Source organism: Anopheles merus, chromosome 3L, assembly GCF_017562075.2.
Source record: "Anopheles merus strain MAF chromosome 3L, AmerM5.1, whole genome shotgun sequence".
Taxonomy (NCBI): Eukaryota; Metazoa; Arthropoda; class Insecta; order Diptera; family Culicidae; genus Anopheles; species Anopheles merus.
In genome coordinates, this window is record NC_054085.1 from 29,045,845 (window position 1) to 29,065,068 (window position 19,224).

Below are 19,224 nucleotides of genomic sequence, written 5' to 3' on the forward strand. Positions count from 1 at the left end.
TCTAGGATCTTTAACAAACTGTTGACAGCAATATCGATGCTATTCAGGCTAGTTTCCTCTATTTTCACCTTGCTAAAGGAGGGCGGAACAGCAAGCCATTGCAGTTTGTTTGAGTTAAATATTACTATTTTATGTATAAAACTGGGCAGCCTTTCCAGGATCGCCTGATTCATGCGCTTCATCAACACATTATGCATGTTGATTGTGTTGGAGATGTTCGGTATCTGTTGGAACGCAAACATATCCCTTTCGGGATTGAAGTTTACAATGTAGCACTCAAAAGTACAGAACATTTTGAGTTTGTTTCGGCTACTGCTTGCAGCGTTTGAAAAGACCAACAGCCTGTTGTATTGAAGAATATGGACGTGTGTAGTGAGAATAATTGCGTTAAAACTGGAGCTTGAATACACACCACACAATCCACCGGACCATTGGGGCACACTGATTGAAACAAACTGCAAACTATTACTGACACAACACGCTACGACCGATTGCTGTACGTGTCGTGGTTCTGGTGCAATTCAATTTATTCAGGAATAACTGAACTGCTGTGTAATAATCATTAAAGTCAGATTTAAACCGAGTTATGATGGATGATTGATTTTTGTGTGCAATTGTTTAAACAGCCATCTCAATCGTTCATTTGTAACGAATTTCTATTTTACTTTTATGCCTCTTTTTCTGTATTAATCGCTATTTAATGGTATTTAATCTTGCTTTAACATACATAAAGACTTAACTAGCAATTGCTGGAATTTTTTATTTCTGGGAACAATCTAGAATGCAAACATTACAACCCTACAACAAAAGAAAACATTTACTGTCATGCATATACGTTGTTCATGAAATTCTCAAATCCTCAAACGCTTTAATAGCTTCACTCTAGGTAGAAGTCAATATTGTGCACACGGAGAATTCCAATTTTGTACTATTAGCTTCTGGTTTTGTTCGTGTCATTGTGTGTAAACTTTACCAAATAACCAGATACTAAATATGCAGCGTGTTTGTTCTGCCAAGGACGTTTGCTTACAGTTTTTGTTTGTAATTACGAATGTTTTCGATCACTAGTTGAATGCAACAATTTAAAATTATTTATTGAGTCTTCCCACTATATATTCATATCAACAAGAGAATTGATTTAATTCCGTAATGAAAAAAATGACAATTTGATTTTATAAAGCAAAGGGACACCTGTGGCTGTTAGTGGGTACAAGGGCAGGCCTTGACCGGCAGCGGTTGTTGTGCCAAAAGAAGAAGAAGAAGAAGTACAACACTCAAATAACCAAAATAGATCCTACGCGTAACAGTAAGTTAGAATAATTTCTTACCTTTAGTTCGAATTTATGTAATTATCTCTTCTTCTCATTACTGTACTTGACTCAGGAGAATATAAGGTTTAGGTCTAGATTCCAAACTACCTGATCATACTTTACTGATTCTATCCATATGAACCTGTTGATCCTCATAAGATCATATCGGATCGCAGAAGCAACATTTAATATACATACTTCGGAAGATATTTGATCCTACGAAAAAAAGTAAAAAAAAACAACAAACAGTTAAACCATTGAACCAGAACAAACAATTACTACACATCCGTTCTACCCAATTCAAAGCCGTTTAGCATAGTTTCATAATGCTGAATTTGCACGCGCGTTGGTGATGGTCGATAAATTTTTACGAGCAAACGATGAAACGCAGCTTTCAAGCACGCGCGGGCTCACCACACAAATCCGCCCGAAAGTATGCAATCATTAGGCACGCATTCGCCGTTTGCGCTTGCTTGATAAGTGACCGTCAGTTTGCTCAAAGCTTGTCTTTGTCACTTGCGCATGGAATTTCTACCATTATGGGGAATCCCACGAATCATGATATCGAAAACGGGGAACCAGAAGTAGCGGCCTATGAATTTCCACCGATAATTGTCTCTTACACAGCTCGCACTCGTTCGAAGGGGGAGGACAAGTTTTGCACGATGCGCGAGCGTACGCATCCCCTCCTCGGATGACCTTGCAAACTTCACGGCAACCGGCCATACCGATCGCATCATCCCCTTCCCCTCCCTTTTGCGTATCGAACTCGTTTTTCCGATCCGCTTTGTTTGTATCGGCGCGCGCGTGTGTGTGTGTGTGCGTGTGGACTTACCAACCCCTGAAAGCCCTACGTAGCTACAGTGGCTGGGGTTTTTCGGTGTTGCATCAGTTCAGTCATCCGAAAAAACAAAACCTGATTTCACCCGACACCTGTCACGAGGATGAGTGCCGGACGGCAGGTGGAACGGCAAACGGAGGGAGGGGGAGGGGGGGGGTGTGATGCCGCCGACCAACATACACAAAAAGGCTGCGCTACGCACACCGACTCAAGGGCCCGGTTCGGTCTGGCTGTGTGTATGGGTCAAACATGCGGCACCGAATGAGCAACCATGATCTGCATGTTAGCGGCCGCGCGCTCACTATCAACATGGTGCGAGACCTCGAGACCGCCGCCGTCCGGGTAGTGGATGATCGGTCGGTCCGGATCGACCGTTCAGTTCTGGTGGAGTCGTCGCTACACGCACAAGCGCAGCACAGCGCACCAGCGGAGTTTGTTTCTGCTAGGGGGGAAGGTTTTTTGCCTTACGCAAAAGGATTCGCGTTCAGTTCCGTGCGCGAACTCAAGCCGAGAATGGCACTGTCTAGCTGTGGTGTGCGAGTTGGCGCGTAAGAACAAACCTCTATTCGGTGATGCGTTCCAGATCTCGTCTCGCGAGTGTGCGCTTCCATAAGGTTTTATCTGTGATTTGTGTGTGTGTCTAGTTTTTGTGAGTGACAGAAACGTGATTGTGAGAATTATATATTTTGTAATTATAAGTTAAAAAAAAAGCTCGTCAACATGACACCATCCAGTACCCTGTGCGTGATTTCGCTGTGGAGTGTCAGTGTGCTGATCCTGCTGCTGGGCGGGTGTGATCGGACCGCTGCCAACTTTATCACCTACGTGGACGATTCGGGCGAAACTGTGCCGGAAGACTATGTGCTGGACACGACGCACGGGCGCAAGAAGGTCCGCCCGCAGGACTACAACGATGCGCTCGATCGGTTGATTGCGGATGCGCTCAACCAGACGGTGCCGCGGTCGAACGAGACCTCGTCCGAGGAGCTGGGATCCAGCTCGGCCGAGCAGAGCGTCGCCTGCATCGGCAGCCGACAGGTGAGATGGGCAGAGGCAAACGAGCCGTCCTTGAACCGGGGCGCAAAAGATGCAACAAGACTAGAGACTCTGTTTTGGGGTTAGTGAAAGGAACCGGTGAAGCATTTGCGATTTTGGAGCAACTCTGAGGACGCATCAGACATGAAGATCACGTTGCGTAAAGCATGGGGCGATCTTGGAGCCAGCTTACTCTCACCAGTCTTCTCGTTTGTTCAGTCTTATTTGTGTGTGGCACCAAAGACAATGGTAGACCTTGGACGGCTAGCTCCCGTCCATTTTTGGGAGCAGCTGACCGATTGCGCACTAACGCCTCACTATAAATGTGAGATGCGGTTAGCACTCTCATCGACGGACTGTTAATTGCAACGACCGGTTCTCGATATCTCCCCCATCCCCGTCGATAGAGTGGGGGTTTTTTTTGCTGTTTATTTTATTTCCTCCACCTTCGACCTCAGCAGCTTCCAAGCTACCTTTTGGTGCGGCCTGTTAATGAGCAACAGGACTATGAGCGGACGATTAATGGAATAAAACGGTTCTCCGCTGTCCACACGGCTGAACACGATGACATGTTGGTTGTATAATTGCTTTAATAATACAACTGTGTACGTACGGCTGCTGCTGCTGCTTGCTAAAAGGTTGTTAGTCAAGACAACTCGGGCAGGGAATGGAGTAGGTGCCCCGGAAGCCATGCCGGGCTCTTAGCTGCTTAGAAAATCACCAGCCTGTTTTATTGTGCACCTTCCCGATTTCCTATTTCCAGCTGGAATGAAATCGGAGCGATTTTATTAATCGTTTTCACCCTCCATTTGGAAGAACAACTTTATTGACACTCTCGGGCAAAAACGCTGCTGAAACAAACAGCGCTTCAGGCTGGATGCTAATTCGGTTGCTGTTTATGACGCCTTTATCTCGTTTCCCAACGGCGGCATTAGAAAGCGCTCGAGGTAAACCGGGAGAGGCTGGAAAGGAGTGCAGGTGATGCAGTTGCTCTAAAATTCTGCTGAATTATTCATCTGGCTAGAGACAGCGGAGATATAGAGACGCGGAGATCAAAGACCTTGCAGTTTTATTGCCTTTGTTAGCCTCACAGGGCTGGGGGATAGAGAGAATGAGGAAGTTAGCTCTACACGCGCGCAAAAAACTTCTCATCAATATTGTACGCGTTTTTATCACGATAAATAAATCCGATCTACCTTCAGTGCATACATTTGTGCTCGAAGTGTGTATGCACACGAGCTGGCAGGCTGGCTAAGGGGAAGGTTTTGCGTGCATTAAATCTTGCACACACAACATAGCTGGTAACATCAACTTAAAGCAAGGTTAATAAAATGTGCAAGAACCATCTTTTGATTGCGCGAACAAACGGAACACAAAAAGAAGCCTCCAAAAAGCTGCTCCACCATGGGGTGGAGGTTTTTGATTGCAACATTTCTTAACATGTCTGTCTGGGGAAGTTTGTTGCCATCGTCCGTGTGTCCGCAGTGTGTGTGTGTGTGGCTGGGTCGAAGGACTTTACTTTCTACTTTGCTTTTCGGGTGACCTTTTCGGGTGCAACTGCAGCCACAGCATGCAGTTTCGCGTGTGCCAACTGCATCGCTCCAACGTGCAACCGGAAATGTGCTACGGTTGCAGTGGTGGTGGTGCTGGTGCTGTTTTAATCATGAAGTAATGTGGTATCATTTTTCTTTCCGCGAGCGAGCCCCCCTGCACCGCATCCTCCTGTCTTGGTGAGTGTATTTATTGCTTGCTTGCCTGCCTTTTTTTTGTATTTAACATCGATTCTAGAGACATCTCCGAGGCTTTAAGCTGGCAGGTTTTGTGAAACAGGATTTCGGAATCGGTTGGAAGTGGTTTTTGCGAAAGTAGCATTCTTGACAGGTTCTTTGAAAGAGGAATGTGGTTGAAGCGGTACGACAATGAACGAAATAAAGATTATTTCGTCGATGGAAGGAACTGTGACGGTCGTTTGGTGGTAGAAAGGGGCATCGTTTTCGCATCGTTTATAATTCGCAGTTTGGAGTTTTGATCATATGATCAAGATTGGGCAGGTTTTTTGGCGATGGGAACGATACATTTGGCTTGGATTGGGAGAGGATGCCAAAAATGGACGCACTCTCGTGCGTGTAATCTTGACGTTGTCCCTATGAAAAGTAGGATAAAGAACGGTTATGTAAATGTTGCGTCCAATTTTGATAGTCGGCGATCAATTTGCATAGCTAATGGTGTTGAGGGATAATGATGGAAGTTCCAAATCTCGCCAGGAACAGCTTCAAGGTGGAAGCGAATGGTTGAGATATGCTTCAGAATTAAACTAACGACTGTTTAAGGGAATATTGTTTAAGATTATGTGAATATTAATTCAATATGAATTGGTTCTTCGTCTGGCACTCATTCTGCTTACTTGGTACAATAACTGGTTTGGATCCAAGTCTAGGCAATTTATGACATAATTAGATTACTAACACCAAGAAAGTTATTCTTGCGTATGCGGGGACTTGGGCCGTACGAGTTTTGAGCCTATGACGTGCATGTTTTGTTAGATCGTTACGAACCTAGATTGTAATATGTGATCGTCCTGATCAATTCATCATGTCTGGAGATAGATTATAACTGTCTCTACGTAACTAAACACAATTAGTTTAACGTTTTTTCTATAAGTTTTCAAACAATTTCATGCAACATCCAAGCAAATGAAACTTGAGTAGTCAAGTGCGTGGTTGTTATAAACTATAATAATGCAGGGAAAGAGACTTCAACAATCCATTGACCGAAGATACAACTCATAGAACGTGTGGGTGAGACAAAATCTCAACAATAACTGATTCTGTAATTACGTGTAACCAATGCTTGATGATCGTATTAGAGGACTTACATCTTCTTTTCATAACAACCGTTAACACGTTTCATAAAACATTTTCAAAAGTGGACCTTTGCGTATTGAGTATTGAGTTGATAATCAGTGACGTAGTAGTTTATCCATAAAATACTATAGCAATAGTAATTTGAGCATGAGACGAATACGATAAATATTAGATTGAAACTGTAGACGGGCCTGATGTTATGCATTGAAAAGGTTTATCGTGGATCTGGGATGTATGAAGAATATTTTCATTTATGTTAAATTTGATTAGGTCATTTTGATTAAAATGCATTCAACTGCAAGTATACAGTTCTGAATGTTTCCTCAAAAATCCTTGACATTTTCAATTTAATCATTTATGTATAACTGATTATAGTAAATTATACTTATATAGGAAGACGTAACACGTCAGTCTATTTGTAATGTTATATTCAATTCATGTTTCCTATTTTGCGTCCATTGATTCAACTTTTGTGACGTTAACAATGTTTTTGATTAGGTTAGAACACAAACCAAATTGATATTTCACGAAAAATAAGCTAAAATACGTCTCAGAAAAGGATACAATGTCTAATGCGAGCCGGCTTTTACAAAGCTGCTGATGAAATCTTGTCATTGTTTGGCATTATCCAAGCCACTAACCTTCACCTTAACTTAATCGGACATTTATCACCACCATCAACACTTGGCACACAAAAACCAAACCACCAAACAAAACAATTTTCCATTTTAGATGCGTGCCGAACGCCCATTACTCTACGCCTTACCGAGCGAGCTCGGTTACACAAAACTTGTCACCTGCAAAACACTGATATTGATAATAGCTAATTTGTCTTGCCAACCTCGGGCTTCTCTCCCATTCCCCTTTCAGCCATTGCACATCGACGCGCTGGACAGGCTGACCGTGCGCAAGTGCTGCCCGAAGGGCCAATCGTTCCACCGTCTAAGCATAACCACCTGCCACCCGATGGATGTGCACGATCACATAACCCGCTTCACGCTGCTGGCCCGCCAGCTAAAGTACTACGGTCCCGGGTGTCACGAGTACGGCAAGTACCTGCGCTACAACACGTCGATCGACAAGACGTGCGTCGGGCAGAGGTAGGTGTGACAAGAGGGCGGGGGGAGGAGGCACGAAACCGCCAAAGGTGTCGAATGGAGTGTCTAATTTCAAATTTCCTCATCCTCTGGCAGGTTGATCTTTAACGATCGTGGCACGCAGATGCTGCTGATCCAGAACGGCTCACTGCTGGTGACGCGCGGCGATCGGGTCGAGTTTTACGATGACTTCTGCGTGGAGGAGACGGGCAATATGGTGCTGGCGGCCCACATCTGTGACGCGCCGGGTGGCAGCCACGGGGACGATCTGTTCTCCGGGTGGTTGGGCACGGTGATGATAGTGCTGGCGCTGGTCGCCTCGGCCATTACCGTGCTGGCGTACGCGTTCGATCGCACCTTGCCCCACCGGTACGGGCCACTGATTGCGAGTCATGCAGGGCTGTTGGCGGGTGCGATACTGCTCGAACTGCTACTAACGGCACTGCATCAAGGTAAGCGGTTATTGCTAGCATCCTTGAATAGTTCGATCCTTGATAGATTGATGAGCCAGAAACGTATAATAGAATGTGCCGGACGGGACTTTTCCAGATGTTTAAATGTTGTTTGTTATAATTGAGGTTAACGTACTTATTCCCAAGAAGCAAGGACTGACAATACGGTTGCGTGGTAGTTACAAGTTTAGGAAGTATGTACAGGCCGACATGATCGCGTAGGTCGTTTGCGCCGAAAAGAAGACGCAGAAGAATAATTACTTGTTGGAATTCTTATTGAACTAGTGAAACTAGAAAAGAAGTTCTGCTTTAAAATTCTTGGGCTTTAGAGATTTCTGCTGGTGCTTTGTATAGATGAATTAGTGGCAGAGTCTGTCTTCCATTGCGCGGATATTATTGAAAGTTCTACTGATGATTTAATAGCTGCCAAAACATCATATCCATGAGGCTTAATGTGACATTTTTAAACAATTATGTTGTCAGATATTCGTATGAATTGACTTAAAAGAGTAGACTGTTAGCTATACTTATCCTGAGTTGCACATGTTTTGTCACTATTGTCCTTGAGAGCCAATCTGAGGAACACTTTTTGTAGTATGTGATTGTAGCATATTCTCGTGGAATTAGGAGGTACTATCGAAATAGTTAGAGATAGCTATATTCCTTTGGCAGATGTAGTTTTCAGAAACAGAGGACGGTATAAAAAATGGAGGGACATATGGCCACTGGTAGCCTCAAGAAACTCTTCAGAAGTTATAAGCCTTCCATGAGGATCTCTTTTGATGAGATTACTGGGTTTTGCTCAAACATTCTGGACTAAGTAGCTAGGACTAACCTAATTTCGAGAGCAAATTGACATGATTTCTAGCAGTAAATCTCTATACATATAAGTTTCTCTATTTATCTCTAAAACTTTAACTTCAATTCGTTACAGCTCATTTCAACTCTACCGATTGATTGTTGAAGCAAAGCAATTGAGCCATTGAAATAGTTGAAATGTGTTTTTACGAGTTGAACTGGTTAGAGAAACCTTGTATGGTACTTGATACAAGTACCTCTTGATCACAGTTTGTCTAGACGACAGTAACGACACATTACGAAATACAAACACGAATTAGACCATGAAATGTATGCCTTAATGCTATGAAAAATATTCCAATACCATCAGCAAATTTACTAAAACTTACAATTCCATATTCCCACAGAACATTACCGGCCCGCGGTTGACATGCTGGTAGAGATCTCGTACGCCATCTTCGTGATCTTCAGTGCAATGCTGTTCTTCTCCTCGGCCACCGGTACTACCAGCATCAACTATCGCCTGCTACTAGTAGCCGTATTCTTCATATCCTCCTGCTCGCTCGTTGCTGTCGCACTGACGTTCTACTCCGAGCGTGTCCTCCTGATGGCAGTGCTGTCCAGCCTGCTCGTGGCGTTAATCATCTGCGCCGCCAACGTGTACACCTCCTTCGGGCGCAATCATCTCGGGTTTAACAGTAGCGAGAACCCGTTCGAGATTATCAACGAGGGCAGCACGGCCAAGCGCATGGATCAGCGGAAGGAACTGTAAGTATGAGGGAGAGCTACGGTGCGATTGCGCTAGTTGCGAAACTAACTAACTCACCGTCATGCACTTCAATTTCACGCAGCACGGTCGTATCGACGTTCGCTTGTGCCACCCAGATCATCGTCTGGATCCCGTACTCGATGGGCAAGTACACGCTCCTGTCCGTGCTGGCCTGGAACGCGATCATCATCTTCGTCGTGTTCGTGGGCCTCCGGCGACGTTCGATCGGGCTGTGCAACGTTGGCCAGCGGGTGAAGCTGCAGCGCCCGGGACAGGTGTCGATCAGCTCACCGTACGCCGACCATCAGATGCCGCACGATACGCAAACCGTCCTGCCGCCGGACGACGAAATTGAGGCAGAAAATGAGCTGCGCGTGGTGTAGCAATCTTAGTGCTTAGTGCACCATCACTGATACTACTACGACGCACTGAGGTCGTAATTTAGACTGTACATAAGAGCGAGGCGATAAACACGTTTCGTGTACTAGCAGAATCTGTGCTGTTCCGCGTCATAATTTAAGACTCCTGCGCAAGTGCGCAACGTTAGCTCACCTGATGATACTGTTTCCTCTGGAGCCCCCCCGGCTTGCCCACATACACACACAAACTCATTAGTCACCGGGCGTTCCGGATCGTCGAGGCATCGTCGCACTGAAAAAAAAAACCATCGAAGGTTTGGAACGGAGGAATATGTTTTTGGATGTAAGAAAAATACGCGAAATAAATAAAACAAACAACACCCCAAACCCGTTGGTTCGGATTCACATCACATTTCTTTTTCTCCGTTCCCCGTCGATCGTTTTGCGCGTTCAAACCGGTTTGAACTCTTTCACGGTACGGTGGCCTTGACGTAATTTTTGGAGATTCTCAGCCTCTGAAGCTGACCAGCAGATGACTATTGTGTTTCTTAGAACGACTTTGGAACGAAATGAACCAAATCGAGCATTGGAAATGAGATCGTTCCACCCGGTTTCGGGTGTGGCCCGGGGGTTTTGCTCTTTCTCGGTTGGGTGATCAGTGTTTCGTTCGTCATTGGAGCCGGCTGGCATACTGCAGACATTATACTGCTGTGTTTAATAAGGTAAGGGGAATGAATCGTTCTCGTGTAGATTGTAGTTTTAATGTCCTAGAAATACTGAAGGTTCCCTTGTAATTGGTTGGTTCCCTTGGAAGTGAATGGTGCAAATAGCGAGATTTATGGGATGAATGTTCAAAAATACTTTTTCTGCAGTACGTCTCAATAAAGCGCACAATAAAAACATTTATTAACGTGGAAGAGTAAAGAAAAAATAACCGTAACCTCGAATACTGAAACACACGACAAAGGACAGCGTTTCCATAAGAAACGACATCACAAAACCGGCTCAGGGGATGTCCATGCTCGGTTGGATTTTCCAACTGAGCGGCAGAGAGCGAACAAACACCACAGCAAATTAACCCCCGGTGTCCATTCCACCTGTGGGCCGAGGCGGGCGAATTAAAAGGGCCCTCACCTTGTACGGTAATTTTCTTGTGATTCATTCACGGTCGTACTTTCCGATCGTACCGGGCGCGTGTGGTGGAAAGGTTAGATGATTTTGTACCGTTTCGCTTTGTGGGGATTTAATCGAATGGAGTGGTTTGTCCAAGCAGAGCTGTATGTGGTATTGGGTAGAGACATTTTTTTGACAAAACAGCTAATAAAATAGCTATAACTTTCTCCAAACGAAGCAGACACACTTCCAAATCATGACATTTTAATGTCCAAATTGATGCTAATTCTTCCCCTTCTGTAATATGATCGTAAACATTATTGCTAGGAAAATATCCAATTCCGTTAGAAACTTCGTTTCCAATTCATTGGAACAATTAACTCATCAGTAGGGGTGAGCAACCTGTGAAATGAATACTTCTTTTGTTCACTCTACGTAGTATTGGAATTGGAATTGATTTGTTTTGACAATATAGCAACGTATGATCGTATTATTATACTTAGAATGGTTATAAAAATTCAAAACTATCTGTAGGAATCAAATAAATTTTAATATCCATCTTTACGATTACCAAGAAAACACCTAATTATTGTTGCTTTCAGCTTGATTGATTGTATGCTAGCAGGGAAGATTTGACACACGTATTGTTTCCTTTTTTTAGTCGCATCCACTAAATATTTCCTCTTAGCTCCATTTATAATTAATTTTACATTAATTTTCGTGTCCACCTTTTTATACTCTACACTTTACTCTCTATCTCCTAAACTAATTTTTAAGTATTGCCCTTTGAGCACATATTTGTGTGTTATAAGGCAAACTAGTGTAGGAGTAAAAGCAGAAATTTCGATGAATCTTTTCGATATTCGAGCAGATTGTTAGAAATTGTTCTGTGAGGGTATCAAAAATATCGACACAACTCTATAATTTCATATTTTTAAAAGTAGAAAAACTTTTGAAATGTGATACGTTTTCAGTGAATTGTTAATTCCGGTAAGGACGCCAACAAAGAACACGCCACTGACTCGTTCAAAATTATCAAAATATTTTTTGATCATTGCAATCATTTGAATTATAACTCATTATATTGCTCATTTGAGCAATTTTGGAGCGGTTTTAAAAACGAAGTGAATGTTCGAGTAAACTGATTTATATACAGTCAAATAAGATTCTTAGAGACAAACAAGCTGATGCCAAGGAGGCAGAAATTAGTACATTATATACACACATTGATCACTTTTTAAATTTTTAACGGCAACGACTGTAAATTGACAATATTGTTTTGGGCGTTATCGGTTGTCCGTACATAGCAATAAATGCATATTTAAATTGCTCGATTGCAATATGTTGGAATACATATCAAAACGAAAAATTGTTGCTGAGTAAACATGTATCAGACTTTTTTTTTTAATTATGCTCATTACAATTTATGGGAGAAACCATGGTTGCTCATCCCTGTCCTCATGTTGCTATCCAATCTCATTGTTTATGGATAGCTTTATGCACACAAGAGTGGGGTTCCCCTTCCCCAGGGCCAACTGGGTTCATCCCGGACGAGATCAAAAGAAAAGAAAAGAAAAAAAGGAAGCAAAGGGTGCTTATTTATGCGTAGCATGTTTCCTTACCTAAAGCGCACGGGCGCGCCAGCGTGTCCAGCTGCCACCGGAATGCGCGTCAGCTTTTACACGCGTAAAATTTAAACGACCAAAAAACCACGCAGCAAAACACCCCGACCGGAAGCGCAAGACGAACCGCACCAGGTCGGGGTAGGAAGTGGCTCCCGCTCCCGCTAGATGGGTTGTGTATTATTGTTAAACGTTTGCAGTAAAACAAGGGAGAGAAACAACCCCCACCGATAGAAGAACGTTCGGTTCGGTGGCCAGTGTACGTTCGCAAGTCATGAAGAACGGAGTAACGCACAGCACATCTCGAAAGCGAAACGTTTCTCGAGTGGCAAAACGGGGCGAATCTGATTAGATAAATCTTATCGTCATCGACAGTGTTGCGCGTTGAGACGTGAGGGAGCTTAATTGAACCAGCTTGTGTGAGCACCCCTGCGTACAGGTAGAGCTGGTCGGGTTTGCTAGTGTCCGTGTGACGACTGTTTCTTTCGCGAACTCGGGGTGAACCAGTTTCTCGGGGGGGGAGGCGACCGGAATAACGAATTCTCGCGCGGTTACAATGTGATATGGTGGCATTTTTGTGTCGTCGGTGGTTGTATCAACAGTGGCCCGGGGTTGCTGGCGAGGGTGAATACAGAGAATGCAGAGAGTATGGTCGCGAGAGCAGTGAGAGCAGCGAACGCGTAGCTTAAGCGACGAAGCAACGAGATTAAACCGAGCCTCGACGTGGTTGGCGTGAGATGGGAGTGCGCACCCGCGCGAGCGTGAGCGGAGAGATTCTTCTTTAGTAGCTAAGTGTGTTAGCTTCGCACGGTTTCAGTGTGCTTGTGCCGGTCGATGGGGATAACAATATGAAAACACCCACCAGTCGCTTTTATCTGAGAAACAGGAGCAATCAACTGCTGACAGTTCGATGTAGTGAACGGTGAACACCTCCGATCTAGGTAGAGCATGTAGCGACATCGCATTTAAGCAAGGTGATTAAAAGGTGTGGTCACGTGCGTGTATGGTGAAGTGCTCTTGAAAAGGAAGAGGAAAAGGTGATAAAAAAACGAAAGTGTGCTACATTATGTAAGGTTAAACCACACGGCCAAAGATTCCAGCTCGAGGTTAAACGCGTTCGTCACCTGGTTCGGATGTGCGTTTGAGTCACTGTTCCTAGCAAGGCGCCGTCCTTGATGAGTTGTGCTTTTCTACCAGCACTGCCGAGTCGGTCGTCAGACGTCAGACGTTTAAACAAACGCGTGTGTGCGCTGTTAAATTCCCTATTAGTGTTTGTGTGTTGTACCATCGGACACAACAGCTGTTCGGGGTGACACGTGTGTTTGGTTGTGTGAGCGTTCGATCGTCTTCCAGCGTTTGGCGGCCCCTACGTAGTTCTTCCGTGCCGTAGGTAATGATGGTTCGTTGCGCCATGCGGACGTTTGGGCGGTTGTGCTGTTTTGTGCTTTTGTGTCTGGTGGTGCTGCTCGATGGCAGCGTGGCGACGATAGATAACGCTACGGGTGCGGTTCGCGACAACTCGCTGCCGAGTGAAGTGCCTGCAGTAGTGTTTGACCAATCCAGTGTGGCCGTGCCGGCAGCTACCGAACTATCGACAGCAACGATTGCAACAGAAACGAGCCCCGCCACCACCACAGCGGCGACGTCATCATCGTCATCGGTCGCTACCGGTAATGAGGCCACCCGGAGCATGACGACAACAACCGCCACTGTGCCGGTGTCTACCGTACCTTCGACGCAGATTGAGCCGATTCATCAGCACACGGCCGCCAGCTCATCGGCCGGCGATGGCGAGCTTCCTGCCAACTGTTCGGAATTTAGTGTAAGTACCTCTCAGCCGGCCGGTATGCGTCACAATAGGCGGTTACATTCCTTCACGATGACGATGCCAATAAAATGCACCGATAAGCTTTGGGCCACCACCGCCACTGAACCTCATTCGGTTGATAATGAAGCGCGCACGGATGGCAGAGCGCAGCGTAATAAACCTACACGAAATCCGGCCTGCCCTACCTGTGGTCGTTTGCGGCAGATGATGGCTTCTGGGTGAGGGTGCTGGGTGAGCCGTCACAAACCCGCTCTAATTGCCATTTAACGAACTACACACGATTCCTTTTACCATCTGAACCGATGTACACCCGCTCGAAGGAGGTTACCCAGGGTGAAAAAGTCTTCCGTGATAATTCGATATGCAAAGCATGTGAGGGGGTATTGGGTACGTTCTTCAACAGTTCAGCTCACTTTATTGAGCGTTCGGTGCAGAAATGGAGGACCAAAATGGAGCTAGAATTATTCGCCCCTCCCGAACACAGCTAACCGGAAGCGGATGGCAGAAGCTATTTGCATGTCTAGACGGATGTTGTGTGCACAGCCAGCGTGTACGCTTTGCACTCTTCTTCACGAATGTTATAAAGCTCCATTTGTCGCGTCTGTCGTGATGTAGTGCCGTTCCGTCGTAAAGCAACCGTATCGTATCGTGTCCGTGACACAGTTGATCGAGGTCATTAATAAACCTGTGGGTGATCGCAATGAACGGTGATTGAATGTGATCGTTCGCGATCGTTCCCCATCGGTCCGGGGCCGGTGCCGCGGTGGCGTGTCGTGGTGTTGGGGTTTTCGTTGTTGTGGCCCGTTCGGTAAATCGAGCATGTTGATTTACCTTCCAAATGTGTCATGCTGAACGGTAAATAATAAGCTTTACTGTTGATGTTCAGCTGTTAGCAACAGTTGGTTGCAGAACGGGGTAGAACGAATGTGTTTGGTTTTAGTTAAATGTGGTGCTCGTTCACATTTTTGTTATGCACGGCACAGTAGGTTGAGCTTGAACTGTTGACCCGCTAGAGCTCGATGTATGGAGTATAAAGTTATACCGACGAAATGCCTTATGAAATAATATAAATGCTTGTGGAAGAAACATCCGTTGGGTCGTTTTCATCTATGATACCTCTCATCCTGGGACGGTCCCGCGGTACAGTCGTCAACTCGAACGACTCAGTAACGTGCCCGTCATGGGGTCAAGCCTATAATGAACTGTCACACAGTAGCAAGGGGTCAAGCCTATAATGGACTGTCACCCAGTGTCTGCGTGGTATTGAATAAAGCCTCGAAAGCCTGTATAGGCTGGCATGTCCGCGTAGGATGTTACGCCAAATAGATGAAGAATAAGAACCTCACATCCTCTCTCTATCTCTATCCTTCTGTTTCTTTGTCTTATAGCTGTGGGAGAGCATGCCACTATTTTGACATCATCATGATTCGTCACACAAAGCGCCCAAGCCCAAGCAAGAAGAGTAGTTTGTTTGTCTATTTTTTTATAACATTTTTTTTATAACATTAGCCAAACATTTCCTAATTTTCTGCACGAATCAGGTTAGTTTATAAAAATACTAAATTTAGAGCAATACCCAAATGCCAATATATGAACTGTATTTTGACTGATAAACGTAAACGTATCTAAGACGTAGCTTAGATATAGATATTAGAGACGTAGCTTAGAGATATAAAATGAAAATGATTTGGCACAATAGACAATCTTCAAATCCTTTGTCATGTGTGTATCTGTTCTAAGGCATCTTAAAAGTTGGTTAGAAATCAAAGTTACCCAATGCCCCAAAGCCACCTATATTGTCCATGATCTGATGGTGGATTTTGTATGATCGGACATAGAAGCTAGAAGCTCGATAAATAATTGAACATGGGATAGTTGATGATCTATTACATTTCCCAAGCAACAAAAATAAGAAGGTCCATCTATTATTGATCAATTATACATGCACCAGATCAAGATGACAAAATTAATTAATTACTACTTTATCGTATTTCAAATTTGGTGTAGATCTAATCGATTATTAACAATCCTCTCATTCTATCCATCGCTCCAACAGGCCTCCCCCATACAGCTGATGTACAGCGAGCGGGCACGTATTCGCAAGTGTTGCCCACCGGGACGCATGATCGAACCGCGCAGCAACTTCCAGTACGAGTGCGTTCCCGGCAGCCGAGAGCTCCAGATCGATACGATCGATGCCCAGTTCTACGGCAACAACGAGTGCATTGAGGTGAGCGAGATCGTACCAGAGCTGCCGGTAGTGTGGAACGATCTGTGCGAAGGTGATCCGCAGGCCCTGATGTACAGTGCCGACCAGGGCGACGAACTGTTTGTGCTGCAGAACGGATCACTGTTGGTGCTGGAGCTGGGGTCGCTCGTTTCCGTGTTCGATAGCTACTGTGTGGAGATGACCGGTGACTCGCAGCTGCTGGCAAAGGTGTGCGAACAGGTCCGGATCGATCGTGTAGGGGTGATCGAGTTCTTCATGCTGTTCAGCTCGTTGCTTGCCGTGCTCGCGCTACTCTTCACCGCACTGAGCTATTCGTTTGTGCCAAAGCTGAAAGATACCTTCGGCTATCTTATCGCGGTCCATGCCGGCACGTTCGCTATCGGGACGATCTTTTTCGGGCTTGCGCGATGTGCGGGCCGCTGTATCGATCCGGCCAATGTTGGTAGGTGTTCAATGCCATTCGGGGTGCCCCAAACAGTTTGTCGTCTTCAATGTATCGCTTTATTGTACATTTACAGAGGTCACCGAAATGTTTTCAAACGCACTGCTTGGAACTTCGGTGTTTGTCTTCTTCCTGATGAACGTTTACAACACCATGTACGTGGCGTACTACATCCCGAACGGGCTCGAGTACGAGAACAAGAACAAGCGAGACATGTATGCGTTCCTTGCCGTACTGTACTGCATCACACTAGTGCCCTTGTTCCTATTTCCCAGAGGTGAGAGTTGTATTACTCAGAGAGGTTCAATTAAAAGACAGGTCTTTTAATATCATTCCTTTTTCTTTGCAGGAGGACTCATATGCATCGTGTTTCTGTACTTTGGAGCGATTGTGCTCGCACACTTCCTCTCGTGGCACTACGCGCGACGCCTCACCTCCGGCATCTACCTGCAAATCAGTGGCCAAACGAAGATAAACCAAAAACGGCTGAACGAAATCAATGGACAGTAAGTTTATGGCGCTGCACCACATCTTACGCAAAGAAGGGTGTGCACTTCCCTTTATCGCATTGCTCCGCTAAATGTACCTTGTTTTTTTTTTGCCACACCCTTCCATTTGCCCAGGAGACACCTCTGCCTGATCGAGACCGGCTTTGCTCTGTTGCTGTGGATCATTTTGGCGGGCCTGATACTGTCGAAAAGCATGTCCGGCCATGCGCGCATCGTGGCCGTGTGCTGTATCGCGCTGCAGGGACTGTTTATCGGTGTGCTGTTTGTCGCCGGTCAGCAGCGCTGGATCATACTGCGCGAGTGCTGGAGCAACTCGGGCTCGGTCGACCTGCGGGCGGTCGAGAACGGGGTCGAGATGAAAACGTTCGTCAAGCCGAAGGTGATGGTGGAGGAAAGCGAAGATGCAGCGCCCACGTAAAAGCCGGTGCTCGGGTACACTGTCCGCCAGTACCGCAAAACAAAGGCCATATACTGTATCTGTGATCCCGTTTTTGTCCCGTACCGATTACATGTATTACTGACACGGGACGGTGACACGAATTGATCGGTAGATGTCGAATTCGAATATTTACTAGTTACCAAAAACGATTGGCGAAAGTGTTGGAGAGCTGCAATGCTGTGCCAAAACCAAACCACCCAATCACAAACATGAAGTTGGATTGATAGTGCGAGTGTGTTTGGGAGAAAGAAGAATTAACGAGACGAACACGAACATTAGACCGTAAGAGAATAGAAGTTAATAGAAGTATGTAATAAAAGAGAGATTTACAGATGAGTTTCATTAGAATATGATATTATTTATCTGCTTGAGTGATCATTACGGTAGTTATCATACTGTGATTAAACTACACCAATCAAATGTCTAAGTTATATTGTACGTATCACATTGAGCAAACTATAATTATTTCAAAAAACCACATTTCTCAAATAAGATGGGTATAAGCAAATTGAATTATCTCCTATCAACTATTTTATAACGTTGCGACGTAAACACCATATCATAAACTTTTTCACCGGGAGCCGAAACAGTGCAAACATAATTTTAGTTATAGATCAGTAGGATATCAATATTCAAACACAAAAGATTGTCTCTTTATCCTTGTCTCCCTTGTTGGTCTGCTCACGATAGAGCACGTCTTCGTGACATGGACCGGTCAACAATTATTCTCCAGGCTGTTCGGTTCCTAGCTGCAACCTCTCATTCATGTAGTGATCCGATCGCAGAAAGATCCAGCCTTCACCCGATCCAGCCATCGAGCTCACTGTGCCTGCGCCTCATGCTGAACTAGGGATCGCTGTCGAACACCTTCTTAGTGGGGAATATCTACCCCAGCCATCGCATCCTGCCGTTAGGATGTTTGGTTCGCCGTACAGATCAGCAAGCTCGTGGTTCATCCTTCTCTTCCACGCTCCATGTTCGAACACTCCTCCAAAGATGGTCGTGAGGATGCGTCGCTCAAACATGCCCAGAGCGTTTGCATCCTACGTTCGGATGACCTCGTGTCCGTAGAGAACCACCGCGTGAATCAATGTACGATATATCTCACGTTTCATGCGGGCTCGAAGTCTTCTGGATCTCAGCAGTCGGCGGAAGCCCATAGTATGTACGATTCCCCTGCACAATGTGTCTCCGGATTTCGCAGCTGATGTCGTTGTCCGAAGTCCCAAGATAGCAGAACTCCTTTATTACCACTAGATGGTCACCGTCAACTAATACGCTGCTTCCCAGATGGTCTGAGTATCCGACAAGCAGGTTCTTTGTCTTGGTCGCATAGATTAGTAATCCAATTCTTGCTGCTTCGGATTTGAGTCGAGTGTACGCCTTTGCTGTTGTCCTGCCGATGATGTCATCCACGAATTCAAGAAATTGGAGAGACCGGTAGAGAATCGTGGCACAGATGTCGTTGTCTAGCCCCGCGCTTCGAATGACACCTTTCAGGGCGATGTTGAAAGGC

General features: G+C 45.3%; 2 protein-coding genes across 2 annotated transcripts; both read left to right on the forward strand.

Moving 5' to 3' along the window:
* The first annotated feature begins 2,388 nt into the window (after positions 1–2,388).
* LOC121600635 lies at positions 2,389–9,550 on the forward strand. Its single transcript, XM_041929417.1, has 5 exons — positions 2,389–3,189; positions 6,921–7,150; positions 7,244–7,599; positions 8,805–9,165; positions 9,249–9,550. The coding sequence occupies exons 1-5, from the start codon at positions 2,872–2,874 to the stop codon at positions 9,547–9,549; spliced, it is 1,566 nt and encodes a 521-aa protein (XP_041785351.1). The 5' UTR covers positions 2,389–2,871; the 3' UTR covers position 9,550.
* Positions 9,551–12,324: 2,774 nt separating this feature from the next.
* On the forward strand, positions 12,325–18,044 carry LOC121600633. Its single transcript, XM_041929409.1, has 5 exons — positions 12,325–14,082; positions 16,145–16,760; positions 16,837–17,037; positions 17,110–17,266; positions 17,384–18,044. Exons 1-5 carry the CDS (start codon positions 13,654–13,656, stop codon positions 17,685–17,687), a joined length of 1,707 nt encoding a protein of 568 aa, XP_041785343.1. The 5' UTR covers positions 12,325–13,653; the 3' UTR covers positions 17,688–18,044.
* The last annotated feature ends 1,180 nt before the right edge of the window (positions 18,045–19,224 follow it).